The 20,973-nt window shown below is 41.2% G+C and overlaps 1 protein-coding gene across 1 annotated transcript in view; it reads left to right on the top strand.

Moving 5' to 3' along the window:
- kctd3 (potassium channel tetramerization domain containing 3) overlaps nt 1-20,973 on the top strand; it is an 82,032-nt gene that overhangs the window by 56,236 nt on the left and 4,823 nt on the right. The window contains exons 12-16 of the mRNA XM_034188027.1: nt 11,567-11,683; nt 12,284-12,454; nt 12,553-12,708; nt 14,326-14,422; nt 14,575-14,768. Of these exons, the coding sequence (XP_034043918.1) occupies nt 11,567-11,683; nt 12,284-12,454; nt 12,553-12,708; nt 14,326-14,422; nt 14,575-14,768 (735 nt within the window). The remainder of the gene's footprint in view (nt 1-11,566; nt 11,684-12,283; nt 12,455-12,552; nt 12,709-14,325; nt 14,423-14,574; nt 14,769-20,973) is intronic.

Below are 20,973 nucleotides of genomic sequence, written 5' to 3' on the forward strand. Positions count from 1 at the left end.
CAAAGAAAATAGTTGCTAAAAACAAACACATTACAAAATTTCTAATGATAGTGGAAAGGAAGAGTGACAGCTGACTAGGGATGGGTATCGAGAACCGGTTCCTTTCGGGTATCATTAAGAAATGATTCGATCCACCGACATCAATAAGCTTTGTGCTTAACGATTCTGTTATCGGTCCTTCAGAGTGGCCGTTGTTTTGGGGGTGTTTGTCAGGAAAATAATAATTTGTCTACATTGATTACAGACCCTGCAGTGGGTCCGTAATCAACTTTCTGCAGCGCGGCTTTTGCTTTGAACCTTGAACCAATCGAAGCAGTGGTTCGCAGATTGAAACAATGCTTCAAGTTTAATGACAGTTTGTTCGGGTCAAACCATTTTTCAGTGTGTTAATTTCTTCAGTGATTTCCTCTAGAACTATCTGCCAAGCCAGAAAACTGCTGCATCTAGTAAGGGCAGAATACTAGTGGAATGAATTTGAATAAGGAAAGTTGTTTTTTTTTTTCTCACCTAAATGGATTGCTGCACTCCCTCCAGTTTATCGTCTGGAATAGTCCCCAGATTGCATTTCAGAGATTCTAGAACATTTTCGTGCGGGTGGTGTTGGGGGGTCATTTTGGGTTTCAGCTTTTTTGTTTTTCACCACTTTCATCCCTGAATATGTCAATCGTGAGTCACTTTTGTTTGGATTAAAGTTACTAACTGGGACTCCTGTCTTGTTGCGAGAAAGAAACGAGAATCGTCCTCTGTTCTGTTCACACAGCTCCAAACATTGCGCGGCTCTCTGACGAGTCAAGTTAGAACGATAGAATCCAGTCTGAATTAATAACTTCAAAGCGAAACACCGTTTTGTTTATTTTTATTTATGTCCAGAGATCAAGGATACAGTGACCAATTTCATATTTATTTACTTTAAGACTCAGTGAAATGCATAGAAAACCTGTAAAGCCTACTTTTAGTACAAAATTCACTAGGTATCGATAAGGGAATCGATAAGGAATCGGATCGTTAAGCAGAATCGATAATGGCATCGATATCGATAAAATCTTATCAATACCCATCCCTACAGCTGACAGGGAAATCTGTTAATAGTCAACATAAAGTCAGGTCTGGAAGCATACACTGACACTTCATCCACAACATTATAGAACCACCCCAAGTCCTGGTTTTCAACCACCCAGCTTCACAACTGGGCCATCTCCACCTTCCAAAGTAGCTGTCTGGGTGACATGATATGTGGGCTTCCCTTAGTTTTTCTTCCTTGGAACTGCAGGGGTCATGCTCAGGAGAAGTGTGCCTTATGGCCATAGTGTCTTCTGACATCTTTCACAGTGCAAGTAACCTTTTGTTGACACAAGTTGTTTTCAGTGATACTCTAGGATCTTTCAAATAGATCAGCTGCCAAACACATATAGTCTTGCTTTTCGGTCACTAGTTAGCAGAAAGCGGAAAGATATTGACTTTGCCAGACACCTCTGTCCAGTGACCTGACAACTCCATAAGCTTTTGTCAGGCATCTCTTAATTTCAAAGGTCCAAGAGATGTGTCACTGCTGAGCTAAATAAATCTCTCAAGACGTTTGCCAGTTTCACCAAAAATGGATAAGCTTCTCATGGCTGAACCCAGGAAAGTGATTTAAAGCCTGGATCATCGTCATGATCCAGTGCAATTACAAGCCCAGTACACACTGACTCCTCAGACATTTTCTCAGGTGCTGGAAGTAGGGCATCTGTTGATTCCTCAAATATCACAGCATTGTACACACAGTCAGGGTCAGTGAGCGACTTCTCCACCAAAGGCAACCAGGTTATTGGTTTTTTCAAAAACTCTACCCAACAGCCAGGTTATGGCAGAACTGAACAGAGTAGGAGCCCAAACTATCTCTGTCAAACCCCAGAATTCACTGGGATGAGGTCAGACACTCTGCTTCCACTTTCTACAGCACTAATAGTACCTTTGTATAGGCCAGCTAAGATGTCCCAATAAGTCATTGGGGATCCTATGAATTTTTCAGGTATCCCACAGAGCGGAACCTTGCAAAAAAAAAAAAACAAATCAAGTCAATTTTATTTATATAGCGCCAAATCACAACAAACAGTTGCCCCAAGGCGCTTTATATTGTAAGGCAAAAGCCATACAATAATACAGAAAAAACCCAATGGTCAAACGATCCCCTATGAGCAAGCACTTGGCGACAGTGGGAAGGAAAACTCCCTTTTAACAGGAAGAAACCTCCAGCAGAACCAGGCTCAGGGAGGAGCAGTCTTCTGCTGGGACTGGTTGGGGCTGAGGGGAGAGAATCAGGAAAAAGACATGCTGTGGAAGAGAGCAGCATATTGAAATATATATATTGAAAAACAATGTCGGACTCTGTAGTTTCTCTGGGCCCCTCCCCAATCGGACCGGGAGTGACATGTTTAGCCACATGTTCTCCTTGAATTGCTGCTGAGTGGTGTCCAAAAAAATGAGGTGGGCTTCATAGATAATTGGTAAAGCTTCTGGGGAAAACCTGGTCTTGTTAGGAGAGACGGCATCCATCCCACTTTGGATGGAGCAGCTCTCATTTCTAGAAATCTGGCCAATTTTCTTAAATCCTCCAAACCGTGACTATCCAGGGTTGGGACCAGGAAGCAGAGTTGTAGTCTTACACACCTCTCTGCAGCTTCTCTCCCCCTGCCAGCCCCGTAGAGACGGTGTCTGCTCCCAGACCACCAATAACCAGCAAAAATCTATTTAAGCATAAAATTCAAAAAGAAAAAATATATAGCACCTTCAACTGCACCACAGACTAAAACAGTTAAATGTGGTCTATTAAACATTAGGTCTCTCTCTTCTAAGTCCGTGTTAGTAAATGATATAATAATTCATCAACATATTGATTATTCTGTCTTACAGAAACCTGGTTACAGCAGGATGAATATGTTAGTTTAAATGAGTCAACACCCCCGAGTCACACTAACTGTCAGAATGCTCGTAGCACGGGCCGAGGCGGAGGATTAGCAGCAATCTTCCACTCCAGCTTATTAATTAATCAAAAACCCAGACAGAGCTTTAATTCATTTGAAAGCTTGACTCTTAGTCTTGTCCATCCAAATTGGAAGTCCCAAAAACCAGTTTTATTTGTTATTATCTATCGTCCACCTGGTTCGTTACTGTGAGTTTCTCTGTGAATTTTCAGACCTTTTGTCTGACTTAGTGCTTAGCTCAGATAAGATAATTATAGTGGGCGATTTTAACATCCACACAGATGCTGAGAATGACAGCCTCAACACTGCATTTAATCTATTATTAGACTCTATTGGCTTTGCTCAAAATGTAAATGAGTCCACCCACCACTTTAATCATATCTTAGATCTTGTTATGACTTATGGTATGGAAATAGAAGACTTAACAGTATTCCCTGAAAACTCCCTTCTGTCTGATCATTTCTTAATAACATTTACATTTACTCTGATGGACTACCCAGCAGTGGGGAATAAGTTTCATTACACTAGAAGTCTTTCAGAAAGCGCTGTAACTAGGTTTAAGGATATGATTCCTTCTTTATGTTCTCTAATGCCATATAACAACACAGTGCAGAGTAGCTACCTAAACTCTGTAAGTGAGATAGAGTATCTCGTCAATAGTTTTACATCCTCATTAAAGACAACTTTGGATGCTGTAGCTCCTCTGAAAAAGAGAGCTTTAAATCAGAAGTGCCTGACTCCGTGGTATAACTCACAAACTCGGAGCTTAAAGCAGATAACCCGTAAGTTGGAGAGGAAATGGCGTCTCACTAATTTAGAAGATCTTCACTTAGCCTGGAAAAAGAGTCTGTTGCTCTATAAAAAAAGCCCTCCGTAAAGCTAGGACATCTTTCTACTCATCACTAATTGAACAAAATAAGAACAACCCCAGGTTTCTTTTCAGCACTGTAGCCAGGCTGACAGAGTCAGAGCTCTATTGAGCTGAGTATTCCATTAACTTTAACTAGTAATGACTTCATGACTTTCTTTGCTAACAAAATTTTAACTATTAGAGAAAAAATTACTCATAACCATCCCAAAGACGTATCGTTATCTTTGGCTGCTTTCAGTGATGCCGGTATTTGGTTAGACTCTTTCTCTCCGATTGTTCTGTCTGAGTTATTTTCATTAGTTACTTCATCCAAACCATCAACATGTTTATTAGACCCCATTCCTACCAGGCTGCTCAAGGAAGCCCTACCATTATTTAATGCTTCGATCTTAAATATGATCAGTCTATCTTTGTTAGTTGGCTATGTACCACAGGCTTTTAAGGTGGCAGTAATTAAACCACTACTTAAAAAGCCATCACTTGACCCAGCTATCTTAGCTAATTATAGGCCAATCTCCAACCTTCCTTTTCTCTCAAAAATTCTTGAAAGGGTAGTTGTAAAACAGCTAACTGATCATCTGCAGAGGAATGGTCTATTTGAAGAGTTTCAGTCAGGTTTTAGAATTCATCATAGTACAGAAACAGCATTAGTGAAGGTTACAAATGATCTTCTTATGGCCTCGGACAGTAGACTCATCTCTGTGCTTGTTCTGTTAGACCTCAGTGCTGCTTTTGATACTGTTGACCATAAAATTTTATTACAGAGATTAGAGCATGCCATAGGTATTAAAGGCACTGCGCTGCGGTGGTTTGAATCATATTTGTCTAATAGATTACAATTTGTTCATGTAAATGGGGAATCTTCTTCACAGACTAAAGTTAATTATGGAGTTCCACAAGGTTCTGTGCTAGGACCAATTTTATTCACTTTATACATGCTTCCCTTAGGCAGTATTATTAGACAGCATTGCTTAAATTTTCATTGTTACGCAGATGATACCCAGCTTTATCTATCCATGAAGCCAGAGGACACACACCAATTAGCTAAACTGCAGGATTGTCTTACAGACATAAAGACATGGATGACCTCTAATTTCCTGCTTTTAAACTCAGATAAAACTGAAGTTATTGTACTTGGCCCCACAAATCTTAGAAACATGGTGTCTAACCAGATCCTTACTCGGGATGGCATTACCCTGACCTCTAGTAATACTGTGAGAAATCGTGGAGTCATTTTTGATCAGGATATGTCATTCAAAGCGCATATTAAACAAATATGTAGGACTGCTTTTTTGCATTTACGCAATATCTCTAAAATTAGAAAGGTCTTGTCTCAGAGTGATGCTGAAAAACTAATTCATGCATTTATTTCCTCTAGGCTGGACTATTGTAATTCATTATTATCAGGTTGTCCTAAAAGTTCCTAAAAAGCCTTCAGTTAATTCAAATGCTGCAGCTAGAGTACTAACGGGGACTAGGAGAGAGCATATCTCACCCATATTGGCCTCTCTTCATTGGCTTCCTGTTAATTCTAGAATAGAATTTAAAATTCTTCTTCTTACTTATAAGGTTTGAATAATCAGGTCCCATCTTATCTTAGGGACCTCGTAGTACTATATCACCCCAATAGAGCGCTTCGCTCTCAGACTGCAGGCTTACTTGTAGTTCCTAGGTTTTGTAAGAGTAGAATGGGAGGCAGAGCCTTCAGTTTTCAGGCTCCTCTCCTGTGGAACCAGCTCCCAATTCAGATCAGGGAGACAGACACCCTCTCTACTTTTAAGATTAGGCTTAAAACTTTCCTTTTTGCTAAAGCTTATAGTTAGGGCTGGATCAGGTGACCCTGAACCATCCCTTAGTTATGCTGCTATAGATGTAGACTGCTGGGGGGTTCCCATGATGCACTGTTTCTTTCTCTTTTTGCTCTGTATGCACCACTCTGCATTTAATCATTTAATCATTAGTGATCGATCTCTGCTCCCCTCCACAGCATGTCTTTTTCCTGGTTCTCTCCCTCAGCCCCAACCAGTCCCAGCAGAAGACTGCCCCTCCCTGAGCCTGGTTCTGCTGGAGGTTTCTTCCTGTTAAAAGGGAGTTTTTCCTTCCCACTGTAGCCAAGTGCTTGCTCACAGGGGGTCGTTTTGACCGTTGGTGTTTTACATAATTATTGTATGGCCTTGCTTTACAATATAAGGCGCCTTGGGGCAACTGTTTGTTGTGATTTGGCGCTATATAAAAAATATTGATTGATTGATTGATTGATATTGAAAAGAAACACTACTGATATTCACACTTACATTCAGGGAGGGGTACTCATAGAGCTAGGATTTGGTTGATAGTTTGTCTTGAGCAGGAAGTCACACTGCTCCGGTCACTAAGCAGGAAGTAGCTTGGACCTGTTGAAAATGACACTTGCAAGTACCTTGCCCAGCACAGAGTAAATGGTAAATGGACTGATTTATGTAGCACTTTTCCATCTGTATCACATCAAATCAAAATAAAAACAATTTTATTTATATCACCAAATCACAACAAACAGTCCGCCCCAAGGCGCTTTATATTGTAAGGCAAAAGCCATACAATAATTACAGAAAAATCCCAACGGTCAAAATGACCCCCTATGAGCAAGCACTTGGCGACAGTGGGAAGGAAAACTCCCTTTTAACGGGAAGAAACCATCAACAGAACCAGGCTCAGGGAGGGGCAGTCTTCTGCTGGGACTGGTTGGGGCTGAGGGGAGAGAATCAGGAAAAAGACATGCTGTGGAAGAGAGCAGAGATCAATCACCAATGATTAAAAGCAGAGTGGTGCATACAGAGCAAAAAGAGGTCAATAAAAAGAAACACTGGGTGCATCATGGGAAACCCCCCAGCAGTCTAAGTCTATAGCAGCATAACTAAGGGATGGTTCAGGGTCACCTGATCCAGCCCTAACTATAAGCTTTTTCAAAAAGGAAAGTTTTAAGCTTAATCTTAAAAGTAGAGAGGGTGTCTGTCTCCCTAATCCGAATTGGGAGCCGGTTCCACAGGGGAGGAGCCTGAAAGCTGAAGTCTCTGCCTCCCATTCTACTCTTACAAACCGTAGGAACTACAAGTAAGCCTGCAGTCTGAGAGCGAAGCGCTCTATTGGGGTGATATGGTACTATGAGGTCCCTAAGATAAGATGGGACCTGATTAAACCTTTATAAGTAAGAAGAAGAATATTAAATTCTATTCTGGAATTAACATGGAGCCAATGAAGAGAAGCCAATATGGGTGAAATATGCTCTCTCCTTCTAGTCCCTGTCAGTACTCTGTCCCTGTCAGCATTTTGAATTAACTGAAGGCTTTTCAGGGAACTTTTAGGACAACCTGATAATAATGAATTACAATAGTCCAGCCTAGAAGAAATAAATGCATGAATTAGCTTTTCAGCATCACTCTGAGACAAGACCTTTCTAATTTTAGAGATATTGCTACAATGCAAAAAAGCAGACCTACATATGATGTATGATGAATTCTGAAACCTGACTGAAACTCTTCAAATAGACCATTCCTCTGCAGATGATCAGTTAGCTAACCAAATACCAGCATTACTGAAAGCAGTCGAACATAAAGATATGTCTTTGGGATGGTTATGAATAATTTTTTCTCTAATAGTTTAAAATTTTATTTGCAAAGAAAGTCATGAAGTCATTACTAGTTAAAGTTAAAGGAATACTCGGCTCAATAGAGCTCTGACTCTTTGTCAGCCTGGCTACAGTGCTGAAAAGAAACCTGGGGTTCTTATTTTCTTCAATTAGTGATAAATAGTAAGATGTCCTAGCTTTACGGAGGGCTTTTTTATAGAGCAACAGACTCTTTTTCCAGGCTAAATGAAGATCTTCTAAATTAGTGACACCATTTCCTCTCCAGCTTACGGGTTATATGCTTTAAGCTGCGAGTTTGTGGGTTATACCACGGAGTCAGGCACTTCTGATTTAAGGCTCTCTTTTTCAGAGGAGCTACAGCATCCAAAGTTGTGCTCAATGAGGATGTAAAGCTATTGACGAGATAATCTATCTCACTCACAGAGTTTAGGTAGCTACTCTGCACTGTGTTGGTATATGGCATTGAGGAACATAACAAAGAAGGAATCATATCCTTAAACCTAGTTACAGCGCTTTCAGATAGACTTCTACTGTAATGAAACTTATTCCCCACATGTTTGTAATCTCCCTGAGGGCCAATGGTTTGTAGCTGACTGGCAGATCAGCCACAAGAACCCAAGCACCAGAGATGTCCAATATCTAGGCAGAAGGATCAGCCTTATGCAGCTTCTCGAAGTTGCTGGCTTACTGGGATGAGGTTTTGGTTTGGAGGATTACAGTGTTTCAATTTCTCTGCAAGAAGGCCCAAAAGGGAATTATCTACAAATCGGAGGAAGAAGGGCCTTTATTGTTGTTGTACATACACACAACAAAATTCGTCCTCTGCATTTAATCCATCCTGTTTACAGTTAGACACAATCCAACCACTAGGAGCAGTGGGCAGCCACAGTCCGGTGTTGCTGACCGAACGGTGCCCCCTAAAAATTGGTGGCCCAACTCTAGATGTAAATGGTTTCTTCAGTGTTGAGCTTCATGGAGGCTGGAGTGCCAATTCTGCCATCTACCCCCAGAAATGATTTCTCTACAGGCTAGGGGACCACCTACATTCCCAGTTAGGGCTGGATCTAACGATTATTTTCATACTGAAAAGTCCATTGATTATTTCCTTGAGTAATCGATTAATTGTTAGGTCCATAAAATGTCAGAACATGGTGAAAAATGTTGATTAAAATTTTCCAGAGTGTAAAATGATGCCTTTAAATGTCTTGTTTTGTCTATACTCGAAATATATTGAGTTTACTGCCAGATAGGAGTAAAGAAACTAGTAAAATAAACCAGAAAATATTCACATAAGAAACTAAAGTAATGTAATTTGAATTTAACAAAAAGACACAAAGATTAAACAAAATAGTTTCAGATTAATTTAATAGTTGTTTAATCATTGTTTTATGACATTACATTAATGGAAATTAATGTCAGGCCCAGGACTGTTTATTGGCAGTGGTTACTCTTTGTTGAATGCTGAAGAAATCAAAATGAGGACCAAGAAGGGGCACACTTCTTTGCTGTAAAGCTGTGCTGTCCTTAGACGTTTTGCAAGTTGTCCCACAATTAATGTTTTGCTAACATTTCTCTAATAAAGTAGAGAGCAAATAGCCTGACCAAATGAATGCTCCTCAGTAATGAAGCAAGCAGTCATGTGATACTGTGACCTATTGTGGTTGGGGGATGAATCAGAAACCGAAAATTCAAAAGTACACAAAGAATTTCAGCCATGAAAAGGTTCCTGTTAAATAACCTTATAAAACTGCACCACTTCAAGGGTGCCCACACTCATTTACTGTGTTGTCTGATCATTTCAAATGAAAGCAGATTGCTATGAAAACTCAGATATTTCAAATATTTCACGTCAGCATCACACTGTAAATTCTTCTTCACACTTGTAAGTGTATAATAGAGTATGTTCAAATTGAGTGCAACAGCAAGATAACAGAGGAGCCTTATTATTGAAATTTTTCTTTTGCATGTGCCTCTATCAACTCAATCCCTGTGACTCAACTTCTCTTTTAACCCACCTTCCTCAGGTGTATTCAGTCTGGGCGTACCTGTGGATGATTTGTTCTTCATAGGTAATCAGCTGGTTGCTACGAGCCACACAGGCAAGGTGGGAGTGTGGAATGCTGTCACGCAGCACTGGCAGGTAGGATGGAATCTCTGCAGATGCTGCATGTGTAATGAACCCCTGCGTAACACAGGGGTTCTCCTCTGCATGTCTATTTACTATAGATGTAGCATTTCACAAACATAAATTTGCTGGGCTGCTAATCAGTGCACGTACAACTAAAGCCTCGGTCCCACCGAATAATAAGCCATGAATAATGAGCCACGCATGGGTGTGTCAACGATTATTCGAACAATGATCCACGTTTTAAGCTATCACGTATCCACTACTAAGGCACCTCTATGTGCCTCTCTGTACCTCACATGTGCCAGGTATCAGCCTCTAATGAGCCATGACTGACCTGTTATTTGAACCCCATCCAGCCTCAAATGGCTTGTGTCACCACATATGATCCACGTCAAGCCACATATGATCTGTGTAGCGCCATGATAGCGCGATGTTGGTGCATGTTTAGGCATGGGTTTAGTCCACCCTCCAGCCCTCCCACACTTGGTCCCTTTAAAGAGTGGGTTTTCAAGTCACAGCATCCATTCAAGATATTTTTAAATGCAGTCCAAAAAAAGACGCTCCTGTACAGTCTGACCGGTGTGTGGATCCCTGTCAGGCTGCAGTTCACCTGTGTTCCAGAGTCATTAACTGCAGCAGTTCTGCTGTTTACCCAGCTCCCTGTGACCAAAAAAAAAAAAGACACCACAATGAGGTGACTGCTTTGGATCACTTACCCCCCCCCACCCACCCCCCAAAAAAAAAACAACGCAAAACACATCCATAGACTACAGTAGCTAGAACCAAACCACAAGTTGCTGGACAGTCGCCTCTGTGCTTCTTCTCGCTGGCTTTATTTATTCAGAGGCTTACAGTCATTTTGACACTGTGGTCCAATTTTTAACTTTGTGTTCATCCGTTAATATCAGCAAAATCGCTCTTTTGGGAGCTCACGTTGTGCGTTCTCATCTGGAGTGCGAGTCATTGCGTCAGCGCGCACAGAGTGTGCCTCATCTGCTCCATTATAACAAGATGTTAAATCTATCATAAACATACTTTTACAGTTGCTTATAAAGAAGCTGTAAAAGTATGTTTATGATAGATTTTAGGCTGTTACAAATATGTTCTCCACCTCAGTGCACGAAACAGAGAGAGGAAAAAAGAAGGTCCCAGTGGAACAGTCCTCTGTGATTCCAGAAGCGATTACGAGCCTCTTTGGCCGAATATTCTGCCTCTAAGAGCCACTGTTTTCCCACGATTGTTGAATAACTGGACTTGTACCAAAAAAAAAATTGCTACGTGGCTCATTGTTCACCCTTCATTATTCGGTGGAACCAGGGCTTAAGTTGCAAGATCTGAATTTATTTAAGCTATGAGATGTGACAGTGTGGAATAACACTGGAGCTACTATGAAGTTATCTTTCTGTGTGTATGCATTAGGTCCAAGATGTGGTTCCCATTACCAGTTGTGACACAGCAGGATCCTTTCTACTTCTGGGCTGCAACAACGGCTCAATCTACTACATAGGTACACAATCGGGATGAACGTGCAACTTAAATGGTCATCTTTCAGAGACATGTTGCACTTGCATCATTGATGTTTTCGGGCGAATCCACAGAGGAGATAGAAGTATCTCCTGTGGTTTCATCTGTTATTTTGGCTCCTTCTATATGATTGATTTTAAAAATTCCTGTGATTGTATGTAAACAAGACCACAATATGCACACCGTGCAAATTTGTTGTAATTTGTCATTTATTTTAATCGTTGAGTTTCACAACTGTGTTATGGCTACAAATCACAATCCATAGTGTTTGTGCCTTTTTGCTCAGCAAAAACATGACTATTGATGTCTGTTTGAAGTAAGTTTTTCAATAATAACTAGATTTTCATACATAAACATTGACAGATTTTTCGTACATAAACATTGACAGATTCAGATGTGATAACATGCTTTTTGGTCCCCACTTCATTCTATCCTTCCTTCTGTTTCATTTTCAGACATGCAAAAGTTTCCACTGAGGATGAAAGATAACGACCTCCTGGTGACAGAGCTGTACCACGACCCTTCAAACGATGCCATCACTGCACTTTCTGTCTACCTCACACCTAAAACAAGTCAGTACAATCCCAAAGCAACAAAATGATTGCACATGCACCAAACATGTGAAGCTATTTCAACTGCAGGGTGAAACCTGATGCCTGGTAATTGGGCAGAATATGGGAAGTTAAAAAAAAAAGCCTTAAAGTAAAACTAGAGTTATGCAGTGGATAGAACATGTCGTAGGAGGTGAAACTAAAACTATGCCTCAGAATCCTCACATTTATTAAAAGGTAAGCATAAAAATTTGAACATTAACCTAGTGAAATTGCACTGAAAATGTACAAAATTATACCTTAAAAAAGTTTTATGGATGTTATTCTCTGTTTGATAACAAAATAGACACGTTTATATGAACTTCACATTTTAAATGTGGGTATTCGACAGAAACTACCACTGCTTCCTTTACATAGGTGATAATAAATTTAGTACAGTTTTATTAAATATAACAAGAGTCAGGTTCTGTTTTGTCCTGGTTAATTTATAATTTCACCTGAGTCACTGATTGTTGCATGGCACGTCTGCACAACCAAAAAAAATTTGTCACCAGCACCCGTGTGTGTCACTCCGATACTTACTCTTTGTTTTGTCTTACTTCTGCCTCTCTTTCTTCACAGGCGTGAGTGGGAACTGGATAGAAATAGCTTATGGAACTAGCAGTGGTGCTGTAAGAGTGATTGTTCAACACCCGGAGACGGTAGGATCGGGTCCCCAGCTCTTCCAGACTTTCACAGTGCACAGGAGTCCTGTGACAAAGATTATGCTGTCTGAGAAACATCTGGTATCAGGTGAGAATCATGTTGCAGGTATGAATCTGAGACATGAAAAGATACTTGATACGCTGCTCACAGATGGCCTAAATATCCCGTGTTCTCTCACTTGTTAGTGTGTGCAGACAACAACCATGTTCGTACGTGGACAGTAACACGCTTTAGAGGAATGATCTCCACCCAGCCAGGCTCCACTCCTCTGGCCTCCTTCAAAATACTGTCCCTGGAGGAGACAGAGAGCCACGGGAGCTACTGCTCTGGGAACGATATCGGTAAGAGAGGCGAAGGAAACATTAACTGAAAAAGACAACAGTGATTAATATCATGGAGAGGTTGATTATCTGATGAAGCAGAGCCACTGATGACATCATGAGTAGCAGGTTATTACTCTTTGCAACTACTGTATGTACACATCTTGTCAATGTACATGTCTTTCACTTTTATTCTGAAAAGAAGAAAAATTCACAAAATATAAAAATGGAACTGAGGCAGTGCTTCATTCTAGGCTCCAGTGTCCTGTGTGCTTTCTGGGAAACCTGATCTTAGATTTTCAGTGTCAGTTGCACAACATGCTCCAGTTGTTAAACAATCGCTCCAGTCACAGCAATTGGAGTTTATAGGAAGTTGTCAGACGTTTTGGTCTGTCCTTCATGCTTGTACGCTCCCCCCCTTCTTTTTCTTTTTAAAGAAAGCCTGCTCAGTTTTGCCATAATGTACCATACTTTTTTCTTGGTAATTGATTTACCTGAACTCAAGGGGACATGTGACATTAGAAATGAATACTACATCTTTGATTTGGCAGCATGGTGGCTTAGTGGTTAGCTCATTTGCCTCACAGCAAGAAGATCATGGGCTCGATTCCCACCTGTGGCTTTTCTGTGTAGAGTTTCTGTGTTTTCGTGGGTTCTCTCCGGGTGCTCTGGCTTCCTCCCACATCTAAAAATACGCAGGTTAAGTGAATTTGAAACTTTAAATTATCCGTGAGTGTGTGTGGGTGTGAATGTGTTTGTCTATATGTGGCCATGCACCAGACTGGCATCCTGTCCAGGGTGTACCCCACCTCACGCCCTGTGACTGCTGGGATCGGCTCCAGCCCTCTGTGACAATTAATAGGGCAGCAGAGTCTCGTTTGAACCCCTGCATTATATCGTGGGATTTGAGCACATCTGGGGAAAGCCTCCTGTTGCGCAGTACAAACACAGCATCACTTCACACAGATAAATGGAGACTGTTTTGTTTTCAGCTGCAATCACCGAAGCAGTCGCAAAAAGTGCAGTGTTTTTTTTGGTTCCTAATGGAGAAGGGAAGACAAAGCGAATTGTAGAGGTCATGTTGGTAAGAGTAGCTATGTTCTCTCACCTGCACAAGCGCCTCGACATGTTTAAGCTCTGGGTCATAAACAAACTGCAACAAATGTCCACGTTGTTTGCCGTGTAATTTGTCCAAAAACTGAGATAGGGCTTTCCCCAGATGTAGCATTATTGCATCATATTTTAACCCTTTATCGCCCACCCTCAAACGAAACTGCACTGCCCAATTGGAGTAAGCAGCTATCGAAAATTGATGGATGGATGGGTGGACCTTTGATTTGGTGACTTGTCAATGAAACATTACATTTTGGCAGACTTAAACCGTTAGATCCCTAATGACTCGCCCCTGTTTCATAGTCAACTATTTTCATGTTTCTATTAATAGATCAGCAATGGAATACTAGAGACTTACAGTAACTTAACCACGTCCTGAAAGTACAAGTTCTCATCCAGAGTCTGAATCTTGTTTGAGATGATCTTTGACTCAGTCAATCCTCAAGGGTAGAGAAGGTCACATGCTTGCTGCTCTCCTTGTCTGTCATTTTTTTTGTATTATTAATTTTTTCAATATCTGCTCAGGCCCTTTTGGAGAAAGAGATGATCAGCAGGTTTTCATCCAGAAGGTCATCCCCATCACCAACAAGCTGTTTGTGCGGCTCTCATCTACTGGAAAGAGGTACTGCTGGTAGAGGTGTATGATGATCCTCCAACACGTTCTTTACCATAGTTATTCAACTGAAAAACTGCTTTTGTTTCTTTAGGTTGACTACTCTTGCTAGAGTTTTAGCATTGATGGTGTGTGTGTGTGTGTCTGTGTCTGTCTCTTAGGATCTGTGAGGTGCAGTCGGTGGACGGGACAACCATTTCGTGCTTCATGGTACGTGAATGTGAGGGCTCCAGCCGGATGGGATCACGACCTCGACGCTACCTGTTCACTGGTCACGGCAACGGCAGCATCCAAATGTGGGATCTGACCACTGCAATGGATATTGCTAACAAAGGAGAGGAGAGGAAGAAAGAGGGTGAGGAAAAGGAGTGATGGAAGAGGAAAAACTCACACCAGTAAAAGTTGCAGATCATAAGTGGTCATGACATTAAAGGAAGATGTGTGTGACAGTACAAATGGTTCAAACCATTGGTCAGATCAAATATAAATGATTTATTCTTCAAATATACGTTCTAAAGCCAAAGTCCTCAAACTGTGGTACGTGTACCTCAGGCGGTATGCGCACTCCCTCTGGTGGTATGTAGAGTCAACCAAACAAACTCATTTTTTATGGTGTAATTAATTCAACTGCTTTATTTACAATAAACATAAGGCTAACTCAGCAACCTTTCATTGCATCAATACAAACAAACAGCAGACTATTCATAATGAAGGATTTAACGCATTCGACACTTAAACAAAACTGAAATTACACTGCTCTGCTGAAAGTGAAGTGAAATGAAGCAGTGCTTCTCTGAATGGACTCTGCAAACGAAGTGAATTGAAGCAATGCTTCGTAAAAGTTGGCTCGGCCCATAGAGTCATATTATAAAAATATCATTTAAGAGTCATAACTATAATACAATTCTGTGACTCGGCCATAGAGTTATGGACTCGGCTCTGTAAGCAAAGCGAAATGAAGCAATGCCTCATAAGAGCTGGACTCTGCGATTACACGCTTCAGATACTGAGCTGCAAATCAGTTTCGGCTGCAACAGACAAACGTGACAGAGAGCAATTATAAACTGACAAAAATCTCCCACATCCGCGTTTGTTTATTATGTTACATGTACAAGGTGCATCATTGTTAATACAGTAGTGTTCAGAATAATAGTAATGCTATGTGACTAAAAAGATTAATCCAGGTTTTGAGTATATTTCTTATTGTTACATGGGAAACAAGGTACCAGTAGATTCAGTAGATTCTCACAAATCCAACAAGACCAAGCATTCATGATATGCACACTCTTAAGGCTATGAAATTGGGCCATTAGTAAAAAAAAAAAAGTAGAAAAGGGGGTGTTCACAATAATAGTAGCATCTGCTGTTGGCGCTACAAACTCAAAACTATTATGTTCAATCTGCTTTTTTAGCAATCCTGTGAATCACTAAACTAGTATTTAGTTGTATAACCACAGTTTTTCAGGATTTCTTCACATCTGCGAGGCATTAATTTTGTTGGTTTGGAACCAAGATTTTGCTCATTTACTAGTGTGCTTGGGGTCATTGTCTTGTTGAAACACCCATTTCAAGGGCATGTCCTCTTCAGCATAAGGCAACATGACCTCTTCAAGTATTTTGACATATCCAAACTGATCCATGATACCTGGTATGCGATATACGAGGTCTGTTAGAAAACTATCCGACCTTTTTATTTTTTTAAAAAACTATATGGATTTGAATCGTGCGCTTGCATCAGCCAAGCTTGAACCTTCATGCGCATGCGTGAGTTTTTTCACACCTGTCGGTTGCGTCATTCGCCTGTGGGCAGGCTTTGAGTGAGCACTGGTCCAGCCCCCTCGTCGGATTTTCATTGTCAGGAAAATGGCTGAGCGATTGGAGCAGCAAATTTTTCCAGAAACTGTGAGAGACAGCCAGGTGGAAACCATTCTGAAGATTCAGACGGCTTTCGGTGAAGATACTCTGGGCGTCACACAGATTAAGGATCATTACAACCGGATTAAAGACGGCCCACAGCGGCGCAGGGCGCGCCGCGCTCCGAGCGGCCATCGACAGGCTGAAACGACCAGATCATTTCCAAAGTGAAGGCTGTGTTGATCCGGGACATCGTCTGACTACCAGAGAAATTGTGGAAGAGGTGTACATCAGCACTTTTGCGGCACATTCCACTGTTACAGGAGATTTTGTAATGAAAGACGTGCGGAGGAATTCGCGCGTCGGCACGGAGCCGCTCATGGCGCACAACAAAAAGCACATCCGTGTTGGAACACTCACAGGACAAGTTGTGACATGCCCAGCTGTTACACAATTTCTCGGATACTCACTCAACTGAAAAGCCACCGAAAGCCCTCTGAATCTTCCGATTCCATGACAGTCGGTCCGCAATGTGTACCTGCAAAAAAAAAAAACATGATTACAAAATCCAAGTCGGACATACTCCATAAATATCTAAACAGCATCTGAAAAAACACACAGATTGAAAGCTTACCAGTTAACGATCGGACCATCTGTTAGCAAGTTCTTCATGGAGGTGAAGCGAACAGGTTGGACTTCAGCCATTAGCAGCTTTCATATTCGGGCGATACTGTAAGTTTGCATATTTATATATAATATGTATATGTCTCGGACATGAACGAGCGAAGCTCTTCATCATCTCACCATGTAATTTAAGTCCTTCAGACTTTTTTTTTTTTTTTTTTTTTTCTTTTCAGTAAATGCTTCTGGCGAGCATGAGCATGTTTGGGCACGTCTCTACTGCCATCTACTGGCTAGTAGTGTTCATGGCAGTATTCAAACTGAAGCTGGGCTGATATTTTCAATCACTGTAGGTTCCAGCTCAAACTGTACCACAGAACCGAACGATGTACAAGTTCAGAGTGCACGATTTATGTTCTCACACACATTGTACGTTCAAAAACCACACGTCGGACTTGTGTTTCCAGAAGCAAAACGTAAACAGAAGCTTTTTTTTTCAAACTTAATTTACAAAAACCCTCGATGGGAGACATCAAAGTTTAAAAACAAAACAACAAAAAAACATTACAAGACAGGTCTGCGGTGTTTTTGCACAGGCACAGTGCGAGAGGTGGTCGTGAGATGTTAAACGCAGCAAATGGAATATTTTACAAAAGCACATTTATCTGTAAACACCAACACACGACATGCGTCACATTAACATGTTGGTTTACATAATGAATGGCTCAACCAATCAGTGTTTAGCAGAGGCACATTTTACCTTGAATCCTTTGCAGTCTGTCTTTGTTACAAAACTTCAGAATTAGTGCATTATTCAACATTAAAAGATATATGTTATATTTTAACTTTGTATAAATGACAGAAGTGACATTAATGGAGTTATTCTGTCAGTATTAATTTTATTTATATACCAAACCATAACTCAGCATTGCGTTATTTTTCAAGACCTCAGCCTGACGGAAGCATTGTGCCTAAGTAGAGAGTTGAGCTTCATGGCTCCTCTCAGCTTGCTTCTGTGCTGGAAGTCATGTAGTGAACAGGAGCTTCCAGCAGGGGGCAAGATGTTCAAAGACAGAAGTGCTGGTTCATTGTTTGGGTCTGTTGTTGCTTTTGATGCTACCAGAAACATTCAGCTTGTTAGTATTTGCAAGTGTAACAGAGATAATACTGGAATTTATCGGTTATCTGTAACGTCCGATACATTTTGGGTGGTTTATCATTTTATCTTTATCAAAGATAACTTTTCAGTTATCTGATTATCGAAGTTAATTTTTTGGTTATCTGTGCCCACCACTGATCTCATCCACATAAAATCCTTAGAAGATTGCCTTGCATCAGTGAGAACCTGGATGTCTAGGAACTTCTTACTTTTAAACTCTGATAAGACTGAAATGATGGTTCTTGGTCCAGTGAGACATCTGCATGAATTTGACCAGTTAACTCTTAGCCTAGGCTCGTGTGTCATCATACATCACAATGACAAAGTGAGGAACCTTGGGGTAATTTTTGATCCTACGTTGTCCTTTGGCCTCCATATTAGAGATATTACAAGGACTGCTTTCTTCCACCTGCGAAATATAGCGAAGATTTATCTCATCCTGTCTACAGCTGATGCTGAGACCCTGATTCATGCATTTGTCTCTTCTAGATTGGACTACTGCAATGTTCTATTTTATGGTTTACCACAGTCCATCATTAGGGCTCTCCAATTTGTTCAAAATGCTGTGCCAGAGTTTTGACATGAAGCAGAAAGTTCGACCACATTACACCCATTTTGTTATCCCTTCACTGGCTTCCTGTCCCCGTGAGATCAGATTTTAAGGTTCTGCTACTGGCCTATAAAATTGTTCATGGACTGGCACCTCCCTACCTAGCTGACCTAATTAAACCGTATGTACTGGCCCGGGCTTTGCGTTCTCAAGGTGCAGGACTACTTTGTGTCCCTAGGGTGAATAAAAAGTCTGCAGGTCACAGAGCTTTCTCTTATCGTGCCCCTGTTAAGACACACTTATTTTCCCTTTTGTATGGCTAGCATACTGGCATAGTATGTTTCTATGCTTTTTGCTCTTTTAATTCATTTTATTAGGAAACGGAGCGGGCTGCGGCCTCAACTTTATCTAAATTCTGGGTCTTTTAGTGAAGCACCTTAGTATTTCTTCTGTTTTTCTTGTTGCTTAATGCTGACAAATTACACTGTATTTGTCTTTCTGATACTTGATTCTGCTTCTTTCTTTTTTTTTTTCTTTTCGCTCCATCCAGCGGTGGGTGCGGTATCTGTTCCAGAACCGTCCTGTGCACGGCAACATTTCCTATATGTTCGTTTTGTGAATTGTTTTGTATTTTATGTCGGTAGCATGGCCCAAGCAGAGGGTCACCCCTTTGAGTCTGGTCTGCTTGAGCTTTCTTCCTCAGAGAGTTTTTCCTTACCACTGTTGCTCTGGGGGTTGGTAAGGTTAGACCTTAACTTGTGTGAAGCACCTTGAGACAACCTTGTTGTAATTTGGCTCTATATAAATGAAAATAAATTGAAATGTCAGCGCAGGTGGGTGCACTGACACCATCAGATGATAACGCGCATTCACCAAGGTGATCTCATGTTGCACCTGACCGCTGTGTCATTGCAACTCAAAGCCGGACAACACATACCGTGCCATGAAGAACATCACCTCTCAATACACCACCACGATGCACATGTGTCGGCAAGCTTTCATGACGTGGTGAAAAATAAAAACAGCTCACCAGCCCACTGCGCCTCACGTGACGTCCACACGGTCCGTCTGTTATGTACAGCCTGACTGAGACCAGTGTGAGCAGCTCATTTGCCCCACATCCTGGAGCCATGAGCCCTTTGGTGTAAGTGCTTTGCTGCTCCGGACATGGGTCGTGTCATGTCGCACCTGACTGTTGTGTGTGCCATCGAAACTCACAGCTGGAGAACACATATTGTAGAACATGCAGTCGTGTACAAGCCATCACGATGCCCATGTGTCAGTAAGCTCTCATGACATGGTGAAAAATAACAACACATATCACCTTTGGAACGTGTTCAGCTGCGCTTCAGTGTGCACTGCAGACAACATCAGACAGGCTGCCCCATGTGAAAATATCTGATCATGTGAATGGCCAGCTGGCAAGGCAAATGTCCCATCCACCATGTGTGTTATAGTCCACATGACGCGGTGTCCTTCGGCACACCGATTGGCCAGAGACAGCTGGAGGTGCGGACCGTCTGTGTGCCTGGCTGATGTGTTCATGATGTGAATGCATCATTTCATTCATGTCAGGTCATTAAGTCCTTGTTTACTTCCATGTACATGGTTCATGGAACAGAAGGAACAGAAGGATGATAATTCTTGTATTCTCTGCTCTTTATAACAGGAATTAAATATTTAAACAGAGAAAATGAAATCCATTTGTTTCCTCATTTCCAACACAGACCGTCAAGTCATCAAGCATCAATTAAAAATCATTACCAGTAACATGATAGTCTTACATTTAGTACATTCATTGTTCTTAGAATGTTCTGTAGTCTGTCATTATGTTGTCCTTTCACATTTTCTTTGATTTATGAACATTTGTACAACATGACGTGGTATCACACCCCTCACATGGTTGCACTGTGTTTGTGCGCATGCACACAAGCGTGCACGAAACAGTCACCACATGATCGTACGGCTTCCATACACGGCTGTCCAACCATCTGTCCCTCACAGTTGAGGCTGGAATTTTTCAGGTTCCACCCATTTGGTCTGAATTGGCCTGATTTGCCCAACTTTGTGTTATGTCTGATGGGGCCATGAAGGACAGGGATTTTTTCCAAGCTTTTTCTTGACTTAGACCTTTGACTTATGACCTTAAAAATTGAATCCGTTCTTGCCTATCAGGATATGAATCTTCAGTAAAAAAAAAATTCATAAAAATATATGAAAAATTATGGGCTCCAGGCTGTTCACAAACCAACCAACGGGTGAAAACAAAACATAACTTTGTTGGTGGAAGTAATTATGAGTGGCTGAGGTTACAGAGGCAGGGCTATAATACCATTTAACAAACGTTCTGTATGTTCAGTGTCTTGGTACTCACGA

Source organism: Thalassophryne amazonica, chromosome 2 (genome assembly GCF_902500255.1).
Source record: "Thalassophryne amazonica chromosome 2, fThaAma1.1, whole genome shotgun sequence".
In the NCBI taxonomy this organism is placed as follows: domain Eukaryota; kingdom Metazoa; phylum Chordata; class Actinopteri; order Batrachoidiformes; family Batrachoididae; genus Thalassophryne; species Thalassophryne amazonica.